General features: G+C 33.3%; 1 protein-coding gene across 50 annotated transcripts in view; it reads right to left on the minus strand.

Moving 5' to 3' along the window:
* Positions 1–25,784, minus strand: part of LOC129799312 (phosphatidylinositol-binding clathrin assembly protein LAP) — a 72,819-nt gene that overhangs the window by 12,234 nt on the left and 34,801 nt on the right. For 6 of the 50 annotated variants that reach the window (XM_055843101.1, XM_055843108.1, XM_055843097.1 and 3 more), the window contains 7 exons: positions 21,387–21,611; positions 20,973–21,303; positions 16,820–16,985; positions 16,408–16,708; positions 13,607–13,702; positions 11,404–11,463; positions 2,511–2,643 (listed from right to left, as the gene is read on the minus strand). In XM_055843101.1, coding sequence (XP_055699076.1) covers positions 2,511–2,643; positions 11,404–11,463; positions 13,607–13,702; positions 16,408–16,708; positions 16,820–16,985; positions 20,973–21,303; positions 21,387–21,611 — 1,312 coding nt within the window. Of the gene's footprint in view, positions 1–2,510; positions 2,725–11,130; positions 11,467–13,606; positions 13,703–16,407; positions 16,709–16,819; positions 16,986–20,972; positions 21,304–21,386; positions 21,612–25,784 lie in introns of all 50 variants that reach the window. The other 44 variants (XM_055843091.1, XM_055843079.1, XM_055843082.1 and 41 more) reach the window with 20 other exon arrangements.

Here is a 25,784-nt window from a genome sequence, read left to right on the forward strand (position 1 = left end):
TGTGGTTAGAATAGAACCGGAGATATGAGGGGTCAAAGTTCACGAAATTCAAAACGCCATATCTCCGGTTCTATTTGACCGATTTTCATGAGTGATGGCTCAAACGAAAGATCTTGCCAAATGCTACAACTTTCTAAAACATTTAATCTTCGTGGGACCAACACCAGGGGAGCCACAGTTGAAAAGCCAATTTCAATATCACATAACCTCAATTATCTCTCCACGTGCTTAACCGATCTTGATGATTACTTCGACCTAACTGTAGAGAACATTTATGTCTATATTTCGTTAATACAACATTTTTCGATCAGATAATGGGATCTGTCCGATTTTGCCGTTTAAGTGTGAAAAAATTGATTTTTCCCATAATAACGCTTTGAAACCACTCAGATCCCAATTTGACTACTTCTTCACGACCAAGACACTTAAAATAGGGTATTAAATGGAAAGTCTCACAAAATACAACAATTCTTTGATATAGTTGAAGTTCACCAAATGAACACTTGGGGCGCTCTAGTCGAAAAAACGAGTTCAGAAACAAACAACCTCGATTATTTTGGCTTCTGATTAAGCAATGACATCAAGTTCTACGGCAAAATTATAGATAACATTCTAGTCTACATTTCACCCACATATCACTTTTCTGTCAGTTCATCCAAATCCTTGATATTTTGGTTTAAATACAAAATTTGTATAATTTCACGAATTTGATTTAATGTAAATGAATGGCGTCTCCCAACTTCAGCTCTAAATCGAATTTGCATGCACTCCGAGTTAGTTCACGTTAAGAATCTCACCTACATAAGCCAGTTAGGATTATCTGTCCCTTTTTTTCGAGAAATTTGTACGCAAGCATGTTACTAATATCCAATCATGCACACTTCTTGACCAATTTTCTCTTTCAGAATAGTTCTCTGATTTGTGAATAAATTTAATGTGTAGCCTGCTTCTCACGTTCTTCTGCATTATCGACTTTTCTTTATGTTGGTTTCTGTCACGACTGTTTGGTGGTTTCAGAACACGGCGCGAGTTGGGGAAAATAGTCGAGACAGGAACCAATACAGAAAAGTCGATAATGCAGAAGAATTTGAGAACATCCATGTACCAAAAAATACTGAGGAGAAAGATTTCCCCCTTTTCATTTTTCATTGGAATAGCACAATAAGCCAGAGTACACCTGAAAATCATGCGAAAAATACTTCACAGGGAGTTATATCTTGTGAATTTGAGCATTCCGCAAATCTGGGACGCTTGGCCATCTTTCTTAATACTACACTCTCCATTGCTTGCCAAAACAAATTGGCAGATGACGATACACAAATATCGATCGTGCAAAAGTACTTCAAATGGTGCAGGTCTCGGCTTATTACGAAAATTTTAGCAGAGCTTTCTTGAATAAAATTTTGAACAATATTACTTTAATCCCTTGTTGAATTTTGTTTGGGGTCCTTTATTACTTAAGCCGGAACTATGCCTAACTTAATTGTTTTTTTCTTTTTTTAATTAGAGGTTAAGTTATAAGAAGATTTTCCTGTATTTATTGTTTTTTGCTCACAGATGGCGTTATACAGATTTTTATAACCTCATCTTTCACTGCATAATTCAAAGAATATTTATTTGTGTCCTATTTACAGGAAGAATTTCACAGTCAGCTAGCAGTCAGTTAGCAAATAATTTATCCACTACAACTTAAAAAAAAACAATATTTTTCATTTTGTAATGTCTTTTTTTTTGAAGATCTTTGAGATCTTACCTTCTATCCGACTATTTGTCGCTAACACAACTGGTTTTGAGGAGAAAATGATAACTGATATCGGCTTGAAGTTTTCAGGTTCAACAAAGATTAAGCACCCACGAGGGGCCTTTAAATTAATGATAAACTGATTACTGATAGATCCAACTATCTTTTGGAATACCGACAAATTTTGCTTTCTCAGACAGGAATTAAGTTTGACAATTCCATAAAGAATTTTCGATAAAAAATAACTCTATTCCTTGAATCGTGAAAAGGCTACGGCGATTCAGAACATTACAAGTTTGTTTGACTATCGTTACCCATCAATCACAGTTTGCAGGAAAAAGCAGCATTTTCAGCACATTTTTGCTGAATAGGTTAGCAAAAATATGCTAACCGGTTAGCAGTTCTCAAACAAAAAGTGCTAACCAGTGCAAATGGCACTGCAATGCGAGTGTCGTTTTAAGGTTAGCAGAATTCAGCTGAAAATACATATCTTTTAGCTGAATTGAAATCGATTAGCATTTGCTGCTCGTTGGGTAGGTTTTCGAATATCGAAAAATAGATTTTCGAAATTCAATTTCAAAAATCTTAAAATGCTATTTTTTGATTTCGACGGAGTTTTGGCATATTTTTGTGTCGGTTGCCACCAAAAAACTTTCGACTGAACCAACGATTTTTTTCGAAATTAGAATCCTAGTCATCGAAATTTTGACTTTTGTGACACTTCATGATTTTCGAAAATGAGTCAAATAAGTTTAAAAAATTGACTTACTTGACTTGAGCCGATGCGCTCTTATTGATGGTGAGATTTTCCGCTAAAGACGCCAAGGAGCTGTCCAGGTCTCCGGTGAGCACCTTTCCAGTCGCTGGAGCCGGTTGTGCCGCCTGGCCAGCCGCCTGCGGACCTGCAGATGGGAGACCACTTGTTTGAGCCGAGACACCAGCTGCACCACCCGGTTTTAGTACGTCCCCAAGTGCATCGAACCCTTTTTGCACCACAATTCCGTTTCCATCATGTTTCACCAAAACCGAACATGGCGTTTTTTGTTTTTTTTTTTTTTACAAAATCATGTGGTGGATGCGTTTAATTAATTTAACCCCATTCATACATTTATTAAAACCGTGAATTTTGAACGTGAGTTTTTTATGTTATTCAAACAAAATGATCAATGGTGATGGGGTTAATTTTTTGCGGTGATATCGTTCCCAGAATCCACAAAAATATGAGAATTTATTTTACAAAATTTTAAAGTTAATAATCACGCAAAAACCAATTTTTTTATTGTTTGTTTTGCCAAATGCATCCCCACGATACCGATGGATTTTTTTTTTGTGGAAGAAGGGTTGGTGGTATTTTTTTTAATACATGATGTGTTGGTGTGTTGTGTATATGTGTGCCAGGTGGGAGGGGTGTTTCATGTCATTATTTTGTAGGCGGATGGCCAAAAAATTGGAAGGGAAAAAGAGAAAAATAGAAATATTCCATTAATATGTGTGTCCATGTTAGTCAAAAAAAAGAAAAATAATAAAAATGATAATAAAACTATATCTAAAATTTTGAACATTTAAAAAAGAGGACTTTAAACACAGGGAATTTACTTTCTAAAGCACTAAAATGTTTTATGGTTAAATGAGGCATGATAATGGACTTCATTCTCTTATTAGACCCAGAGGTTATGTTACAATTTGAGGTTATATTGAGTCTAACCTTAAAATTCGCAATCTCCGGTAATTTTCTGTGAAAAGAATTTTGGGTATTAAAAAAATTCTAGTAATTTTTTTTATGAATGTAATGTTTAATTTGAAAAAAAAACAACAAAATAACCTCAAAAAAAACTTGCGGTTAAGGTTTTAAACTAACCTCCAAGACTTCAAGGCAGGTACAACAGAAGAAAAATCTGAACATGGGTAATCTTGAACCGGTGATATTATTTATCATAGAGAAGACAGAGCTCTATTTTCTGATTCAACAAGATCTTAATTTTTAAGGTTAGAATACACTAAATGTTGAAGGTTAGGATCAAAAGTCCTATCAAAACCACAGTGCCAATTAATAGTCTTGTTTCTCGAATGGCTGAATTACTAATAAATTCTTAATTATAAATTTATTAATTATGCACTTTCATTTTTTTCAATTTTCAGGCTCTAACCTAAAACTAACTTCTTCTAGGTTAGGCCTTGTTTCTCCCAATACAAAAATAAAACCTTTAATGATGAAGTATTCATTTTGATTTTCAATTTGAGGTACAATAAAAATTCTAAAAAGAAAAACTACAGATAATGTATATTTCGTGAATAAATAACCTCAATTTTTTAAGAAAATTTCAAACAGCCAACAACCGTTGAAAAACATTTTTTTTGTAAATAGGCCTTTACCAAAATTTTAATACTATTTTCAACTCTGTATTTTCTTTTCTCTTTAACTACATTAAAAAGGAATAAAAAAAACATAACCTCAAAATCATTTGAAATGTTAAAATTCGTTATTCATGGATAGCAAAGGTGAAATTATTTACCTTTTTAATACCAGGCCTTACCAATTATTTTTTTTGTCAAAATCTAGTGTAAAATTGCCTAAAAGTACGTGACAAAATACCTAACCTCAGAAACGTTTGCATGGTTAAAATTTAAATCTGTTATCTATAAATAACTTAAAATATCCTTGAAGACTTTTTTAATGTTAAGCTTTACTAATTCTCTTTCATCTTACTCTGAATTAAATTTGTTTTCTTGAAAATCGGAGCGTATATTATAACCTCAAAAATGCCTTTGAACGATAAATATAATTTATTATTTGTAGATAAGGTAAAGTAACCTCCAGAAAACTGTTCTGACTAGGTATTTCTCGTTTTTATTTATTATTCTTATCAAATATTAATTTAGACTTGTCTGAAAGTTCGAATGTTTTGAGGTTCGAATACTCTAACCTAAAAAAATTTTTAATGTTAAAATTTGTAATTCATATAAAACTAAGATTAATATCAGAGACTTTCTGCCTATAACTTGCTATATGTATCAATTCTTCTTTCATAAATTGAATTAGTATTGTGTGAAAATTTAGAATTTATATCATAACCTAAAAAAAACGGTTTTGAGGTTAAAATATAGGTACTTATTATTCATAATTATTTTAAGTTAACCTCAAGAAGTGTTTTATTCATAAGAATTTTCCACCTTTATGTATTCTTCCACTCAAATATTAAATTAAAAAAATTACAAAAAATCGTAGGAAATACTTTAACCTCAAAAAGTGTTTTAGGGTTAAAAATTTACGATTTATATATAATCCAAGTTAAAGTCAAAAATTTTTCCTGCCAATAATTTGTCAAATTTATTAGTTTTTCATGTCAAACGTCGAATTAAAGCTTACATCGTAACCTCAAAAAAAAACTTTTAGGTTAAACTAGATGCATTATTTATTATTAAGCTGTGTTAACTTCAGACATCTTTTGCTTCTCTTTTAAGGTTAAAATTTTCAATTCATATAATTCAAGTTAAAATTAAGGACTTTTTCTGGCAGTAACTTGTCATGTTTACTCTTTTGTCAAAGTTTGAATCAAAATTGTGTAAAAAATTGTAGCTTATGTTATAAACTTAAAAATGTTTTTGAGGTTAAGAAATACATATTGGGTATGGATAATCTAAGTTACCCTTAGAATTTTTTCTGGCTAGAATTTTGTCATATTTGTTAATTCTTTTTTTCAAAGTTTAAATGAAAGCTCTGCGAAAATTCGCAGAAAATATTCTAAAATCAAAAAGTGTTTCTTTTTCGGTTAAAATTACGGTTCATATAATTCAAGTTAAAAATCAAGGAATTTTTCTACCAATAACTTGTCACGTTTACTAAGTTTTTGTCAAAGTATGAATTAGAATTGTCTTAAAATTCGGAGCTTATATCATTATAACCTCAAAAATATGGTTTTGAGGTTAAAATAAACTTGAAATTTAATTTTAGAAAGGCTTTCTGTCTTGGAGTTTGTTTTGTCGAAATTTATATTAAAATGGTCTGAAAATTAGGAATAAATAACCTACAAAACGTTTTTAAGGGTAAATTTTAAGGTTAAATTAGACACTTTTTGTTCTGGACCCTGCAATAACTAATTTATTGCTCTCAGAAGCCCAGAAGACGAAAAGTTTCATGCTCCCTATTTCACAGCCCAACCAAGACTGCCTGCCTCTATTTCCCTCTCGCATGCCCATTCCCCTCGTGCTTTTATGAAGGGAAATGGGACACAACTTTCAAATAAAAGGACGTAGAAAATTGTACAAGAACTGACTCCTACAACTTTTCGTGGTTATGATTTCCTAGACTTCTTAATTTTTCTTGTCAAAATTTGTATTCAATTATCTTGTAATATTTTATAATTCGAAGCAAAGAACCTAAACTCAAAAAATGTTTTTGAGGTTAAATATTAGATTTGTAAGTAACCTAAGTTAATGTCAAGTTCTTTTCTAAGGTTATACCCTTGTCAAATGTATTTATTCATAGAAAACTTCAGATATTTTTCTGAGGTTATCTGTCGTTAAGTTTTTGAGGTTATCATTTAAAAGACAAACTGAATAGGTTAGGCTTGTCAAAAATCCTAACCAAACTTTTGCAAATATTTTAATAAGGTAACCTTTTTTCGCTAACAAGAGAATGAAGCCCTGTGTATGGTGTTAAAACATGTAACGAAAAATTAAACAAACAACATACAAAATGTTTTGTGATGCATAAAATGAATGAATAATGATTGTTATTTATCCCACCATTTATGTGGTGGAAAAAAAACCAAACTAATGAAGTTGAGTTATTCTATAAACCCGGCAAATGTGTGTGTCATTCATCTTCCAGTCCAAACAATGAGATGTGTTAGGAAAATATTACTAAAAGGTTATGAATCTTCTAATTTGTCATATATAATTATTATCATACTCTTGCCTTCTCTAAAAGTAAGACACTACCAACTAATTAACTAGCAAATTTCGCACTGTCTACATTTGGTTTCTCATCTTCTTTTATCCTTCTAAAAACTAATTGTGGTGTTAAAAGCATTTCAACAACTGGGATAAGCATTGTAAAAGCATTTTCACATAAACATAACCTCAAAACAAAAAAGAAAAGAGAGACAACTTCAAATAGAGAATATCTAAAATGTTTCATAAAGCACTATAAAATATCTCTTTTTCATAAAATAATAAAAATAAAATGAAAGAAAAATAGGATTAATAATGATTAAAATTTTAGATTAATACTGAGACTATGAAAAGCCAATTGAGAAGCGAATGAAACAACCAAAACTCTTTCTCACGTCCTCAAAGACATTAAAAAAAAAAACTTCGTTCTAACAAAATTATCAGAAGAATTCCAACTGAGACAAGTTTTTTTTATGATGCGAGAAATTATGACAAAGAAGCGAATGATTTTATGATATTCCGTTTCCCAAAGTAATGAAAATACTTAATTGTATTTTCATTTGGGCCAAAAAGATTTCAGAGAGCACATGAAAATCCTTTTACTGGCAGAATTGAGAGAACGAAGAATGAAGGCCAAAAATAAATCCAATAAACAGATGAAATTCTCCATGAAATGCAACCTAATGTGAAGGAAGGGTTCATTACAAATGACGCAAATGACTGAAGGATACAAGAGAGGAGGACTTTAACTTACAATCCTCTCTTATTTCCTGAAAACTCGAGTGAAATGGACTAAAATTGGCAGGGTGAGTTGGTTTATTTGCAGCAAAAAGATCTTCATTAAATAAACATATTTACTGTTTATCCAAGACACACACCAATTTAAAATTCCAACGATCGCCGTCAAAACCTGTTCCTATCTTCAAATTTAGGTCCTTACATCATGTTTTCATGAAAACATTCAATCAAAAAGGCTCTAAAAATTCATTAGCGATGAAATTATTACCAAAAATTTTCATATTTAGCCGAGACACATACCATATAAATTAATTTTATGCCAGTGTCAAGAATTTTACTCATTATTCAAGGATTCCAATTAATGTTGGAAGACTTCAAAGAAAGACTAGCATATGACCTCAATGAGAGGTCTCCAATTCGATCCTGGATGCTGTCAGGAATTTTTCCTGTCTCCAATCCAGAGCGGACTGGATGATTTGAGTATCACTTGCTCTGATTGATGATTCTCTGTACTTAAATTCAATTAATATTGATCAAAAGGTTCGCAAAAATCTTACAAACTACGTGAATTTCATAGTTTCGACCACGGCTTCTGCGAGTTAATATTTTTATGTTTACCGGTTCATAACCGATTTATACTGATTCATAGCTAAAGTAAAAATATGTCTATAAAACCGCACAGGAAACAAGAAATTTCGTTTTTGAATAAAAACATTTATCCATTAAAATTGTTCTTTTGAAATATTTCAAAAGAATAAATGTAAATAAATAATTTTCCGGGAAACCGATTGATTACCGGTTCAGAACAAGTTAGAACCGATTAAGAAATGTCAGATTTTCAAGGACCATTTTATGCTATGGATCGGTTAAAAATAGCACTATTGTGCTAGGCTTATCTGAAAAGAAATGCGCTTATGTTAACGTAGACATGTAGTCATCACGGTGTGCGTCTTGGCTATTTTAAAACTCTTTACAGTATTTTTTTACTTGATTTTCTTTGGTGTGTCTACCCAATTTTGGCATTATTCTGGCATTTTTCTCTCTTTAAAGCATTCAAAATGTGATTACGAAGACGAATTGCGTTTAAAAACAAATAAGAAAAGTCGAAAATTTAATAATTTTAATTTGCTTTTTTCTTTTGTCAAATATAGGCATCTGTAATTAATTCCGGTTTCGAGGCAAAATCATTTTAAATACGTTTGCTCAATTTTATAGCCTATAAAAATCTAAATCGGAAGTTAAAAAAATTGTAGGTATTAAAATCGTTCAGCTTAGCCCAGACTCAAACCTTGCAAACCGGTAATTATGGTTTAGTCCCATTTTTCTTATATGCCTGTTCAATAAGGCACAATAATGTGTACAAAATTATCTAAAAATTGTGATAAAGGATGTAATTTATTTATAAAATCAATAGTCGGACTTTCATAGAGACGAAAATGATTAAAAATTCGTAAAAAAGAAGTCTCAAAAAATATTTTTAATGCTAAAACTTTAACTGTGACTAAAAGAATCACCGTAAAATTACGGTCCTTAGCAATAAGTGCATACGCTTTCGAAAATTCAATGGGTAAAATTTAAAATCTTCAGTTTTGACAGTTTATCTGAGACACCCACCGACTTGAAGTATTTTCTGTCATTTGCAAAAATTCTTCAGAATTTTCCCGAAAAAAATTTCATGATATTTAATTTTCAGGGTGTGCACAATTTCGTTTTGGACACTCAGTGCGTCAAATATAGAGCACTTGCTCTATGATGCAAGTGTCCCGGGTTCGAATCCTCCTTGGCCTCTACACATTAGTAATTTCTTTAAAAAATACCTTTTTAAAGAAAATTTCCTCTATCCTTGTAGGCAGAGACGTCAGAATTTTTTAAAAAAGGCATTTTTTAAAGAAATTTCTACTAGTGTGTAGACACCTAGGTCATCAGGAGTTTTTCTGACGTGTTCTCTCCTTGCGGGAGGCCTAAGTTTGTCTATGGAACGTTGTGGCACCATTACTATTATTATTACAATTTTGTTTTCATGAAATTTCTACGAAATTTCAATAATTTGATTTTTAACATATTATCCAAGACACCAACCAAATTGTAAAAATGTCACAGATTAGTTGGTTTTAATATACCTGGGTATTTTTAGGCTTTGATGTAAATAGAAATTTTTTCTATTCATTTCTCAATATTTGAAATAATTCAGATCAATTTAATTTTGGCATGTTATCCGAGACACCCAACAAATTATTATTATTATTATTATTATTATTATTATTATTATTATTTATTTTAATCAAAGCTGATAGGGTCCGCCCCTCTTACATAGTTTGATTAGATGAATAAAAAGAAAGTTACAAGCAAAGAAGTAAAATAATAGGCAAAAAAAAATCAGAAATCCAAGATTAGCCCTACTCGATCTGGTAGAATCTAGCAATGCCAGCCAGTGAGGATCTGGCATGCAAGGGAAGGGAGTTGAACAAGACAACTCCGTCAACAAAAATTGTTCGCGATAGCTGGTTAGAGTGAGCTCTCGGCACCAAGAGTCCCCGCACCCTGGCCGAGGCCCCAGGAATCAGAATTAATTATGCCGATTAAAATTACTGTCGACATTGTATAAATTAATTTGATTAAAAATTCCATAATTTTTCTTTGGTTTCGGAATGGATATTGATTTTATCTGGCGCATACTTAATATTTAAAAAGTATACCTGAAAAATTGAATTTTTACGTTTTATCCAAGATATACTAAATGTCTTGGATAAAAAGAATAATTCTGAATGATTAGTTCGTTTTAAAATACCTGGGTATTCTAAGGTCTTGGAGTGAATATAAATTTCTTCTATTAATTTATCAAGAGTTGAAATATATCACATTAATTGAATTTTGACATTTTATCTAAGACACCCAACAAATTATGTCGATAAAAAAATCCTGCCGAGTGTCGACATTGCGTAGATTAATTTGTTAAGCAATTCTATAGTTTTTCTTTGCTTTTAGAGTGCATATCGATTTTATCTTATTCATACTCAATACTTGAAGTATACATGAAAAATTGAATTTTGACAATTTATCTAACACTGTCCAAGCGTCTTGGATAAAAAAAATAATCCCGAAAAATTGTAAATTAATTTGTCTGGATATGATTAAGAATGCTTTGATATTATGACACATTTGAGTACAGTAGAGTTCCTCAAATTTGAACATTTGGAGGGTATAGATGACATTTCTCACTCCTCAAATTTGAACAATATTTTCAAAAACATAACGGAATTTATGTGAAATTCACTTTCCCTAAATTAAGATAAACAACTTCAGAGAATATATCAAAGTAATTTATTGTGAAATAGATGGAATTTGTTGCGGAAGTTAATATAATACGATAATATTGAGGAAACATCAGAGAAAAATGGCATTCCACGCAAAACTTTCTTCACATAACCTCAAATTTTACATTTTGAACTCAACCGTCGTTCAAATTTGAGGAGTTCAAATTTGAGGAACTCTACTGTACCTCAATTGTACTACTTTATCCAAAAACTTTAGCCAAGACACCCACCAAATTTTCGATATTTTTTATCCTAATGCTGCAAATCTCCCAACCTCACCTTGATCTAAAAAAATGGGACATGACAACAATGAAAATGGATAGAAATACACAGAATGGACATCAAACAGCGGAAATAACGATGAGAGACAAAAGGATAAAAAAGGAAACATCAATCGAAGACTAAAAGATAAATTGCGGACAAAAGCAGGACGAAACACGAGACCTCCTTGGGCAAGCCTAACAGGAGATGCAAAGGCCGCTCCAGCTGGATATCCGGACATCACAGGCTGTTGCATGGCTGGCATTTGCGACTGACTGGCCACTTTGGCGGGTGACTCTGTGCCAAGAGCCATGCGAATGGTGTCATTGAGATCATCAAAAGCACTTTTAGCCGGCGAGGCTGTGCCCGGTGGCGGAGGCCGCCCCGGTGGTCCTGTCGCTCTGCCAGCCTGCACCTGACCACCACCACCACCCCCAACACCACCCGCATCTTCACCTGGTTTCTGGACCTGCGCCGCTGCTCCTCCTTCGCCCATCATAAACGGATTGTCCAGGGCTGCTTGCAATTACAAAACCATTCGCAGATAGATAACGTCGTTTTTTTTATAGACAATTTATCCAAGTTTTTTTTTTCGTACAGTGTCGGAAAGAGATAATAAAAGAAGAAAATGATAAGAGATAGAATCAAGAGGGAAATATCTTGGCAATTTAGAATATTTTCTTCAAATGCTTTTTCAGTAATTTAAAAATCTTAACGAATTTTTCGAAAACTTTTAAAATTTTTGGTAACTGAATTGAACTCACTTTTTTTGAAAAAAAATTAATATTATAATTTTTTTAATACTTTATGAGCACGAAAATGTCTTTAATCTCTGAAATCTCAGGATAACTGGAACATTTTGTAAGAAAATGTAGATTGATTAACGTTCCAAAAGAATTAAAATACCTCGGTTGAATTTTCGAACATGTCAGATAATTCGAATATTTCATCAAAATTTCAAATACCCTAACGATTTTTTTTCGAAAATTCTGTTGTATTATTCAAATGATCTTAATTTCGAATAATTTAATGTATTTATCGATCATTCTGTAGTTTAATTAAAACGCTTTACCGCAATTTCGAATATCTTATCAACTTTTTCGAACATCTTGCAATGTCATTTGCAAGGTTTATCTCGAATTCGATTACCTTACTGAATTTCTCGAACATATGTATTTTTTGAGCACTATTGTCGAATATTTCCAATGATTTATTGACAATACGAATAAATTATTGAATTGCTGAAGAATGTGTCACGTGCTTTGAGTGTTTATTGATCATTCTGCAATTATTCGAGTACTTTAACGACACTTCGAATATCTTAAAGAATTTCTTGGATTGTGCCGATTAATTCGAATGTTTTATTAATATTTCGAATACCATCAGAATGCCCTGAATATTCGTGTTGTAGTTCGAAATTTTATCGACTTTTCGAACATGTTGTCGAAGTTATTAAACATTGTAATTTAATTCGATTGATTTATCGACATTTCGATAAATCAATATCTTATTGAATGACTACAAAATGTATTCACGTAATCCGAGTGTTTTTTCGACATTTCGAGTATCTAATCGAATTTATTAATCATTCTACCATTTATTCGAGTGCTTTATCGACATTTCGAATACCATCAAAATTCCTCGGACATACTGTTTTGCAGTTCGAAATCTTATCGATTTTTCGAAAATGTTGTAGAATTTATTGACAATTTTGTAATTTAATTCGATTGTTTCATCAACATTTCGAATATCTCTTCTATTTTTTCAATCATTCTGTTATTTATTCGAATACCTCATAGATTTTTCGAATATTTGAATTGCATCGCTTTTGTCGCTTAATTCAACTATTTTATCAGTATTTCGAATATCTTTCAAAATTTCTCGACGACTGTTTTGTTGTTCGAAATCTTTATCGACATTTCGAATATCCTTTATCGACATTTAAAATTATCTTATCGAATTTATCGCACATTATGTCATTTAAGTCAAAAAAATTATCGACATTTCATCGAATAATTCGAATATTCAACCAAGTATCTTGACAGTTTTCGCAAATGAAAAAAAAAATAAAAAAATCAAAAAATCAGCAAATCAATTCAATCAAAGTTTTCAATAAAATTGATCCACAACTTCGAAAAATTTTATATTATTGAATACGGTTTTTTTTCCTGCAGACATTTCCCCCTTGACTGTCTAAAAGGCAGAATTTTGTATCAAAACACTAGAAAATGAACCTACAATTCTAATCCAATTTCAGTATAAAAAGAATTGCAAGAGTAAAAAGGGAATAGAGTGTTTCCAAAAGGATAATCGTCCATTTGGCATTTTATGGAAGAGGGAAAAAAACAGAAAGGTGAAAGAGAAATGCTTCAAAATGATTATCCCACGTGCAATTATTTCTCACTCAATTTACGTTAATTTATTAAATATTCTGTTTGTATCTTTTAGGTTATCCTGCAAAAATCCTAAAGTCTCTCTCTCTCCATGCACTACTGCACTATCAAGTTAAAAAATTAATTCCGCATATTTTGTCACTCTTATTGAAAAAAAGGGACGGATGCTCAATGAAAAATTAATTCATTCTTCTTTGTGGTTAGAAAAAAAGAAGATTTCGTGATTCTTTGCTCTTTTTTTTTGGTTTTTTTGGTAGTTTACTCACCAGCGGGTTCTGTTGAACCGAAGACTGAGGAGAAATTGCTGTCCGAGACGAATGTGTTGCCCTGTTGTGGAGCTGCACCAGCTGTTCCATTGAATCCTAATGTGAGAAAAAGAACACAAGAGAAACACATGTTAGTTAGTGGTTTAATTTTCTCCACTAGAAAATATTTTTGCTCCACATTTTGGCATGATTCATGCCAAAGTAATTTTTTCCAGGTTCCAAAAATTCTTCTTCCTGGAAAAATTATGATGCATCATTATGTTTGTAATATTCATAATAAAACAGCGTTGAAGTGGTGCCATAAAATGGAGATACCATGGAGGAAAATTACAATAAAAAATGTGTTTCTCCTGAAGAGGTAGGTTTATCATTAAAAGATAATGCAGGATATTCACTGTGAATTTTTCAAAGTTTTTTCAATGACCTTTAAGAAAGTTTAATTGGAAAATATACACTTGATTCCATTTGTGACAAATCTACTAGGGGGCGTGGTCTATTTTTCATAAATGTGGATCAATAGACTCCCCTCCTCCGTTTTAAAATTATAAAGTGGTTTTAATTAAAGGGACTATTGATAAATAAAGGGATTATCAAGACACTTATCTTCACTGAACTATTTAACTCCAGTAGCCTTCATAAAGGGGCGTGGCCAGAAATACTTATGGGAGGAGCTTTTTTAATGTGCATTCTCTGGCTTTCAAAACGGATCTGCGAATCGTTTTTTTCGTCGTAGGAAATCTCCGCCTGCAAGCGCTTGGATTTTCTCAAAATATATTCACGAATCTAACGATTTCCGGATAACCAGGTCATGCCCCTTTCCTCCAGCCAACTGTATAGCTAGAAGTCAAACAGTTGGAGAAAAGCAGTAACTCATAAGCAATCAAAGTGCCACGAGTTTCAAATTCCCCGTAATAATATAAATATGGGTTCCCTGGGTACCTTGAGAAATATATGGGATCCATGAATTCCCCGTTGATTCCCTCATAAAATGGGTTTATTGGGTTCCCTGATAAAATATTAGGATTTTCCAGGTTCCACAAAAATGTGTCAGTTCTCCGAGATCCCTGAAAAATGTAAGGGATCCTAGAGTTTTCAGTGAATTTCCCTGGAGGTTCCTGAGTATGGGATCCCCGGATTTCCTATGGATTCCCTAAAAATGAGTTTCTCGGATGCCCTGAAAAATGTAAGAGTCCTAGACTTCTCAGTAAGTATTCCCTTTGATTCCCTGAGTGGGGTCCCTGAATTTCCCGTAGGTTCCCTAAAGAAATAGAATTCCTCGGGTTGCCTGAAAAATGTAAAGGTTCCTAGAGTTCTCACTGAGTTTTCGTTGAGATCCCTGACTATGGGATCCTGTGGTTTTTACTGTGGATTCCCTAAAAATGAGTTCCCCGAATTCCTTCAAAAATTTATGGGTTCCCTAGGTATCCTTAAAACTGTATCAGTTCCCCGAGTTTGCTGAAAAATGTAAGGGATCCTGGAGTTCTCAATGTTCTTGAGTACCCTGAATATGGGATCCCCAGGTTACCTGTAGGTTACCTGAAAAAAGGAAATCCCGGATTCCCTAAAAAAAAAATACAAGGGTTTCCCAGGTTCTCCAAAAATGTATCAGTTACCCTGGTTCCCTGTAAAATGTAAGAGATCCTAGAGTTCTCAATGGGTTTCCTCCCTTGAGTTCCCTGAGTATGGGATCTCTGATGAGTATCCTGCAGGTTTCCTAAAAAATTAGTTCCCCGAATTCTCTGAAAAAAAAATACATGGGTTTCCCAGGTTTCCCAAAAATGTATCAGTTCCCTGAGTTCTTAAAAAAATGTGAGAGTTCCTAGAGTTTCCAGTGAATTTTCGTTGAGTTTCCTGTATATGGAATCCCCGGGTTTCCTATGAACTCCCTAACAAAACTGAGTGCCCTGAACTCCCAGAAAAATTACATGGATTCTCCAGGTTTCCTGAGTTCCCTAAAAAATGTAAGGGTTCCTAGAGTTCTCAATGGGTTTCCCTTGAATCCCCTAAGTATGGGATCCCCGGGATTCCTATGGGTTCCCTTAAAAATGAGTTTCCAGAATTTCCTGAAAAAATTGCATAGGTTTCCCAGGTTCCCCAAAAATGTATAAGCTCCCTGAAAAATGTAAGGGATCCTAGACCTCTTGGTGAATTTTCCTTGAATCCCTTGAGTATGGGATTCCCGGGTTTCCTGTGGATTCCCTAAAAAATGAGTACTCCGAGTTCCCTGAAAAAATGGGTTTCCAATGTTCCCCAAGTTCCCTTAAAAAATGTCCGAGTTCCCTAGGTTCCTAGACAATCATCTAGGTTCCTAGAGTTCTCAGCGGGTTTCCCGTTAGTTCCCTGTAAAAAATGTATCAGATCACCGAGTTTCCCATGGATTATAAATAAAAATGAGTTTCTCGGTGCCCTTAAAAAATACATAGGATCTCTAGGTTCCCTAAAACAAAAAGGGGTTCTCAGTGACTTTCCCAGCTTCCCCAAAAAAATGTATGGGTTCCCATGGGTACCCTGACCAGGATAACTAGGATTAGATGTAGCAAGGGTAGCGACTTGAGTTGTTTTGTTTTGAAGGTCATCTACGTCAATTTTCAAGGACAAGTTTTCAAAAGGCTCTAGACCGGCGGCCATTTCTCGACCGATTCGATCAAATTCGGTTTCTTTGGAAAGGCCTTGGAATTCTACAACATTCTTTGAATTGAATTTTCCATTAGAAATTCACTTTGCTTGGAAAGAAAACCTTATTTCATTTTCAAATAACCCATTTCTCTGCAAAAAAAAAAAGAAGAAAAGAACAATCGTACCATTACTCATCCACATATTCCCAGCGGGTTGTTGCTGTGCGAGTCCCGGTACGACTGGAGCAGCTCCAGCGGCTGGTGGAGCTGCAAAGATATCAGCAAATGGATTGCCCAGCTGCAGAAGATCATCTGAGGCCTTTGACGGTGCTGTAGGAATGGCTTCACTCTGTTTAGCGGCTCCATCACCACTCGGCGATCCCCCAAACAAATCAACAATTGGTGCTGATGCTTGGGTAGCCGGTGGTGACGATAGGAAGGGATTTGTGGACGAATTCGTGCCACCAGGTGACGAAACTTTAGACTGCTGGGAATTGTGTGAGACCAAAAGGAAAGAACCATCAAGAAAATGACCAGGGAAAGCTTTTTTTCTTCTCCAGAGAGAGAAAGAGAGAAAAGGGCAACAACAACAACACACCTTGTACTGGTTCATTGCGGCTTCCTCTTCCGCCAGCGCCTGAGCCTTGAGCGCCTCATCGATACCATTTGTATGATTATCAAATCGTGCTGACGCTGCAGCCGTTCCAAACGATGAACTAGTAGAAGAGAGGGCAGACACACCACTCTTTACGTTCTTTTGGTTGCTACACAATCATTTTTTTTTGTTGTTGTTTTGTGTGCCGTGTTCGTGTGGTTTATTTTTTTTTTTGCATTGGTCGCCGTGAAGGTGTTTTAAAATATTTTTGGCGGGGGTGGAAAGGTGTGGAAAAATTGTGATAGGGGAACAAAACATAATTTTTCAATTGTGAAATTGTGTGTTGACCAAAATAACGAGAAAAAAATATCACACAAAGTTATATTGAAAGCAGCAAAAATTAAGTGAACAAATAAACAATTACAGTACGAAAAAAAAATTAAAATATTTCAAGCAATATTACGAAAATGTTTAAAAAAAACCACACATATTTAAATAAATGTTTACACAAAAATGATATCGACCAATTTACACAGTTGACCAACACAAATTGCCAAGGTAAATTTACATTAATTAATTTATGTTTTTTTAATATATTTGTAAAAGAAATTACACAGATATTTAATTTTGTTGCAAATCAAACATTACACACACAAAGATCAAGGTATTTTTCACGTAAAGGATAGAGGTTGGGTTTTTTTTTCGTTCGGGGTTGAGAAGAAATAAAAATCGGAAAAGAAAAGAAAAAGAAATAAAAAAAATTATTACTATTGTGAATATTGCCTAGCTATATAGTTTGACAAAATTACATAAACTATTTTTTTATTAAATGATCTAATGGTGGAAAATATTCTGTGCTCTACTTAAAAATTGGACAAAGTGATCTAGAAATTTTTTACGAGCAATAAAATGCACAAAAAAATAAAAAATAATTTTGAAAATTGTGTTTTAAGGCTGCAATTTTAGTGTAAACATTCTAATAATCCTGGAAAATGCTTTAAATAGATATTTTGAGGGCTTAACCTCAAATTATTTGCTACATAACCTCAAATTTAATCCGTTTTTTCAAATTGTTTTACTGTAGACTCTCGCTGAAGCGGCTCTTTTCAATCTGGCGAAAAATTTTGTTGACAATTTTCACATTTGATTTTAAAGCAAATTTGTTCAAATTCGCTGTAGTTCTTCCTATTTTATCGTGATCCTTTACAATTGAGCGCTTTTTGTGGAATTTACAGTCTATGACGCCCAAATCTATCGATAAACCGGATGACATTTTGCCTCAAATGCCCAATTGAGAATTTGAGGTTATGTAAAACCTATGACTTTAAAACTGAAGATCAACCGAAATTCTCAAAAAATTTTAAAACATAACCTAAAAAATATTTGAGAAGAAAATATGTGCAATATTTGTCCTAAGAAATCGGTTGAGTGTTTCAGAACAATCAGCCGACTGATTTAACTCTAAAACACCAGTTCAATCGCATATCAACTTCAAAACCTTGAAATTTTCGAGGTTAAATTATACTTAACCTCAAAATTTCAAGAAAAAATCTTTATCAAAAAAACAAATAGACTCATTAGAATATCATCTCAAAATTTGCCCAAGCTTTTTCAATAATTTTCGGATAGGTTTTAGAGGTAGTCCAGGTGAAAATTTCGCCCAAACATACCTATGACCGGAAAATTCGCCATTTTGAATTATTAAAGGTCAAAAGTCAATATCAATTTGGAGGGCCCAATTTTCAAACAATTTGGTTATTTTCACTTATAATTAAAAAGAAAAACAATATTTTTCTTAAACAACATAACAAAAACTTACTAAACAATTTAATATGATCAAAATTCATTTAATTTTTCAGGTTAGGATTCGAAACACTACATCAGTTCCTTTTTGTTAGGGCTACCAATCATGAATACCTTCCCATTGCAGAGCACGAGACTATGCCAAATTACTAATTTCACCTTAAACTAATTTAACCTGCAACTCTTTTAACTAACCTATTAATCAACCTGCTTTTGAGGTTAGAATTTGATTCATTTAAAAGTTAAATTACTTTTACGTCATTGTTGTCGCTCTTTTTTCCTTTTTGTTAATCAAAAATTTCCATACACTGCAGAATAAGGGACATTAAAGGCACAAAAATTTTAAGGTTAGACTTGCCATAACCTAAAAGATTTTGAATTAATTTATTCACCAATCAGGAGAACTAAGCCCATTTTTTCATTTCTTGATCTCATTTATACGGGCTTCAGACCTAAGGCTTAACCATATGACTTAACGTTTATAATTTCTTATCAGTCAAAAGTATTTTGGAAAATTTAACTTATGATTGTATTATTAAGGACAAATATGACCTATTAGATTCTGAAAGAGCAATAAAACTGGTTGCCATTTAGGATTCTGAGATATTTGGGAACTGGGTTAAACCTGCAGTCTGAAGACCGCTTTAGGGTCTCATTAACTAATTTCGGTAACACAATAAATCTAACCATGTGCCTCCTTTCCTCCCTATATCATTTGCTACGTGTTTTCCTTTTTTTGCGAAATTTAGAGATAAAAATTACAATCAGTTAACACTGTGAAAGACATTCAGAAGATCGAAAGCTACGGGAAACCAAATAGTTATGAATGCTCTGGATTTAAATAAACTTCCAGTGGTGACTCTTCCGGAAGGGACACAATGTAACTTCGTATTTCTTCACTTTGGCAGAGTACACTCAACTCTTCGTTATCCGGCACTTCGTTATCCGGGTGACAGCTGCCAAAAACTGGCGGTTGATATATTCAAAATTATTTTCACTAAACATGAAGTTTGTCCAGAGTGAATTAAAGTATTATTAACATTGTATCGAAGTTTTTAATACATAATTGTGATAAAAAATGAAACATAAGCACACCATGAAGAAAATTCTCTTTTTCTTTGTCAGACAGAAAATAAATTCACACTGCACAAAATAGAAAAACCGTTGATCATTCAAAAAACCTAAATGTCATTTTGTCCCCCAGTCAGCCGGATAACGAAGAGTCTACTGTATTTAAAGTGTTTTAAAATAAATAACCTTAATTTCATTTCCAACTTGCTCTACTTCTCTCAAATGAACAAATCTGTGAAAATAATTCCCGCATATTCGGAGCATTTTAAATTTCCTTCTATTCGAAATTTGACTGAATGACTTTTTGGAGGTTATGTTCAAAACATAACCCCAAATTATGAAATAACCTCCCAGCCCAGCTCGATAAAAGATTTAAGCTTATGGATTTTTTTAAGAAATGGTAAAAATATTTTTTTTCTGAAAGATTACCTTTTAACTCTTCCATATTTTTTAACGTTCTTTTTCTTTTTTTGATAAAGAAAATTAAGGTTGGAGTTCTTCAAATTTATGACTTTCGTAATGATTGGAACTCAAATTTTTTCTAAAAAGATGATCTTAATTAATTTAAGATTCTAATTCGGTGTTCTCAGAAGATTTTTACTTCTAAAACCAAACTTTTTAATAATTCTAACCTAACAAGATTGTCTCTACAAACAAAATGGTAAAAGAAATTGATAGAAAAACACCAAATAACATTTCCCACGAGAAAGGTTATGGATTTAATTATCTGAATTGTCCTATAATTTTAAAATCTTTCTAGATATATAAATTGGATTTCTCTGATTAATTTTTTCTGTGATTTTTGATATTACAACTTCAAAATTTCCAAATGAAAATGTCGTTGAACAAAATACAGAAAGTATTGAACAGTGTAGTAAGTATTCTAACCTAGATTTTGTCGAAACTAGAATATTATGCATCTAAAAGACAAAGAAGTGTTTAGAAACACCTATTCTAACCTCAAAAACTCTTCATATCCTTAATTTGATAATATTTTTAGAGGTTAGAAATATTTTAGGTTATGTTGCAGTATTTTTCGCACTTATTATTGGTTATGATCACACTTCCAACGAAATGGAAAGTTTTAATGTTTCCTAGAATTACCTTTGACGCATTTGCAACTTCACTTTCTATAGAACATAGAAAGTTTCCTTAATTGCCGCTTGTAGCGCTAAAATCGCATTTTCGATTATTTAGTAGAGGAATGTTTATACCAAAATTGCAGCTGTGGATTGAATTTCAAAGAATAATTGTGTGGAAATCGTTTTGGAATGGAACTTACCTCGCTGTTTGAGTTGGAGTATTAGCGGCTGATCCCTTTTTCCCCTCCAAAAATGCCAAATGACCCTCAAGGGCGTCCAATAGAGAGCTTGGGGCCTTTGTCAAGTCCGGCAATTCCCCCTTATCAATGCCCATATTTTCCGCCACCTTCAGAAACTCCCCTACACGATCCATCCTCACCAGGAACTTCTTGTACAAGTCCAATGCATCCCGACACTGTTTCTTATTCATATCGAAATATTTCTCCAACAAATTAATAATTCCGTCATTGTAGCATGCAAACAGTCGAATAAGATCGCGAAAGAGCAATGTGAAGCACATGCTGATAACACCTGTTTTAAAACAAATATTTCACACAATAAATATTTATGGAACTTTCCTCTATCGCTAAAAACAAATTTAAAAAAAAATTCACCATTCGTGAGGTCATTTGCCGTGCAATCAAATTCAAGAAGAGCATCAAGTTGAGCCTGAAGCACCGGCAGAGTCTTAAGCAATTTATCAGCATTCATTGTCCTGATAGTACCCTCCTCCTTTCCCCTCTTCATTTTGCAAAAGTCAAAGGCCACTGTACGATAGGACAATGCCTTCTCATTTAAGTATTTCGCATATCGCCGAATGAAGGGCGACATATCGTATCCTTTTGTCACGAGAAAAAGAGAATAGAAAACACAAATTCCCTCACATTAATATCAATTAACCTTTTCATAAAATCCAACATAAATCTAATTAAATAACCCTTTAAAGCAAAAGTGAGCAGCCGAGTATTAAAAAGAAAACTAAATAAATAAAAATATTATTAAATTTCAAACACCATCTTTTCTCTCCAAATAGCCAGATTAAATATTTAAGTAACTGTCTCTTTCACAGGAGTTACTCAATTTCTTTCATAACAACTCAAAAACGAACAACAACAAAAAAAAACTCTTTGAAGCTCTTCCACCTTATCTTCGTCTTGAGAATATTTTTACATTTCTTCAACTCTAATATAATAGAAAATTATTTTGAACGAATAACCCGATAGAAAAATTCATTTCATGTGGTTAAATTATTATAAAGACCAAAAAAAAAACAGAAATAACATTCACTTTCACTTTAAATGCAGGATGTATACAGAAAAAAAGTATCACGCATTTCTATTTTGTAATATTAAAAAATATATAAAAAAAAAACAAAAGAAAAAAATTAAATTACCTTCTACAAACAATTAAATTAGCCTAATGTTTAACTTTTTGTAGATTCAATATCTCTCTTCGCAATTTTTTGTTCTATTAAAAATTGAGAATGAAACTTGAAAAACGTTCTGTCCAGGGTCAGATGCTATTGATGATGATTTAACTTAACGAAATGATAGAGCTATTCTAATAAAAAAAAAGGTGGCAAAGCGTCCCAGGCTTTGCGAAATGCTCAAACTCCTCACTTAGATTTTATGTCTCAAAAGTACTTTCGCATCATTTACCGTTTACCGGTACACAACCGATTTGAATCGATTCATAAACCACTCAATAGATTCCACAAAGTAGTTTAGAGAGTAATAAAAATTATATTCGAACAAAAATTACTTATCGGTAAATAACCGGTTCATTACCGGTTGACAACCGATTTTAACCGACTTATAAATCACTCAAAATGTTTCTCGAAATACACCTCAGCGATAATTTAATTGAATTTCGTATAAAAATTATTTATCGGTTATGAACCGATTCATTACCGTTTCAAAACCGATTGGAACCGATTCAGTTTTATAGGAAATTCCAAGACCTTTCCAACGAGCCTAAACATTACCCCATTCGCTTGATAAATGCGCTCTGTAGTGTATTTTTAACCTTTGACCTTGAAAAAACGTTATTAGGAATGATTCAACGATATTTTCGTATAAGGACGAAATGTCCGCCTGAGTAATCTTTTAAACATATCTAAAAATGAAAAAAATCGCACGACGCGTTTTCGAGCAATCCCAAAAAAACATGGTTTTGGAGGGGAAGGGGAGGGGTGTGGGGAAAATGAGGGACATGCTAATGATCCTGTGATCGTCTTATGGGGGGTCCCCCGAAGGTCCCAAGTCGTCATCTTTTACCATTTGGCCTCTAAAGCTGGTGACAACCAGACGGACAGACGAACAGATGGACAAACCGTGTGACGACATTTCTCAGAAATCGTCTGAAACGTGAAAATTTGTTGACAAATGTGGTCTCCGGGGGATGGAAGGTGGAAATTTTGGGGGGATGAAAAAATCAAGGGATTATATATACTGCTCTCTCCGTGGAGTTCGAGCAGTAAAATGAACATATTTTGTTGGCACAGTACTTTTTTGTGTTGGTTCCTGTCTTGACTATTTGAAGCGACGACACGGCGAGGGCTGGGGGAAATAGTTGAGACAGAAACCAACATGTTTATTCTTCATTGGAAGTGACCAATTACCCTAAAACTTTCAACCTGATTCACAATATTCTGCTTGCAAAAAGGGTGACACAGCGTCTCATGCTTTGCGAAATGCTCGAAACTCGTGACTTAGATTCTATACCTCAGAAGTATTTAGTCAACATTATCTAGGTCAATCTTTTTTTCCATTTTCCTCTTATCCTCCCCTCCACCCCACTAAACCCATGTTTTTTTTTTAAACAGCTCCTAGATTTTTTTTCATTTTCGAATATACTTTGGAGGTAGTCGAGGTGAATATTTCGTCCTTATACATCTTTGTTCGAAAAACATTTCGATATCGAATTTTCAAGGGTTAAGGTTCAATTAATTAAAAGGGCCTATTTTTCATCCGATTTGCTTGAATTTGGATTTCTTGGAAAGGTCATGAAATTTCTAATCTAGCTACATCGGTCACAATCGGTAATGAATCGGTTAATTACCCATATGATCTATCGTTTTTAAATATTCTTTTCTTCTGTCTTCGGGTCTTCGGTGAATAAGCATCTCTTTACAACATTTTTGATTTTGAAATGCTTTTGTGAAAAATAAATTTAATTGCTACTAGACCAGTAAGCACCAAAAGACTACGCAAAAAGATAATTCACGAAGAACCCTTTCTAGTCAGTTCGAGCATGCAAAGCTGGGACACTTTGGCATCTCTTTTATTTTCTTAGAAAACTTTTGAATGCTATTAATATTCACATACCCCCAAATTCGAAATGTTTCGAAATAAAATAGAAAGTTTGACGAACTTTCTATTTTAATCGTGACACAAATGAGAGTATTAAAACAGCTAATTGAGTGATTTATTTTAAACACAAACCGCAATGGGACATTTTTCAAGACTCGCCGGTGCATAGCACAGTGGGATGCATTTCGAAATTCCTTATTACAGATACCTGTAAGGAATTTATAATGTTTACTATTTAACTTTGATGGAGATGATGATTTCTTCGTCTCCTCTGCCAATTTCTTTCCAATTGTTCGTAACTAACCACAAATATCCACTTGATCTCATTTTTAAGTGTAATTATTGACAAATACACTCCTCAATACAGCTTTAAAAAGTTTCGAAATAAAATCGTAAAGTCGGGAAAATTTGGGAGCATTCTAAAAGAGAGCTATTCGCTCCGTTCAGTAATAACATTTCGAAGAAACAAAGCCTCTCCAAAGCCAAGCTAAATCTACTCGAAAATGCACCGGAAGATGCAAATTAAGCTTCACTTCCTCGCCGCTTTAGCGCTGATTGTTCTGTCATTTCGAATTTCGATATTTTTGACACTTGAATCGTCAAAAATGTCAACTTTTGCTCACTTTTGTGTAACTCATCGGTTTAAACGTTCGAACTTCCAACGGGTTTTTAGGTAAGTTCCCTCTAATATACCTTCGAATTAGTACAGAAAAATCTGAAACGAAGAGACCTATCAAATCAGGAACGCTTAGTTTTTTTTTAAAAAAACTGCCCTGAAGTAAGCCGAAATCCACTCGAAAAAGGTTGGTGTTTCGGCTTACTCGAAAGTGTCTTGGCTAAAAGGTCTACTAGTCATTCCCATAGGTTTTTATATTGAATTTTTTGTGACGCTCACAAGAAAAAGAAAAGAGCATAAGATTGGAATAGACATACAGAATGCGTTTCTTGAAACACAGTGATGAACATTTTAATTTCAAAATTCAAAATTTTGATTTGCCGTATCAGAATTTTCACAAAGTTTCGATAAAGAGTCATTCTGGAAGATTAGAGGGGTAACTGACATTGTGTAGAAAGCTAAAAATCAGGGAGAAGACCTGCTTTCGGGTGCGACAATAATGTTTCTCTTTTCAGGGACAAGACAAACACAAATTTTTTTGCCATCTTGTTATGCTGAAAAGAGAAAGACCGCTGAGGCACCCGGAAGGAGGTCTTCTCCCTGATATTTAGCAGTCTGGAAGATTTTATGATTCAATAGCTTTCTATTAAATTCCCTGTATTATAATCTCATTGAGGTGCATAAAACATTAAAAGGTCTGCGAAACAAAAACTTTTACCTCATTACTGTTTTTTTTTCCAACCGACACGATTACGATTACCGTTTTTAAGTTGACTGTGAATATCACTTCAGTAAGGAAAATTTGGGCAGTATTAAAGACTGGATAGTTCTTCCAATACGAGAAAGAGACCGTAAACGAAGGAAATTTTCTTATTATTATTATTAATAAGTGAATGATAAACTCCCGCTAGAGGGCGGTGACCCTAAGAGATGCGTAACATAGAAACTATTTGAATTTGAATAAATAACTGCAATACTTTAACAACCCGTTGAGAGAAAAAATAGGCTGTTTTAGCTATTTTATAAGAAGTTATTAGAATATTTTTGTTCAGAAAAACTCAAAATGAGACTAAATAAAATAAAAT

This window comes from Phlebotomus papatasi, chromosome 1 (assembly GCF_024763615.1).
Source record: "Phlebotomus papatasi isolate M1 chromosome 1, Ppap_2.1, whole genome shotgun sequence".
NCBI classification, from domain to species: domain Eukaryota; kingdom Metazoa; phylum Arthropoda; class Insecta; order Diptera; family Psychodidae; genus Phlebotomus; species Phlebotomus papatasi.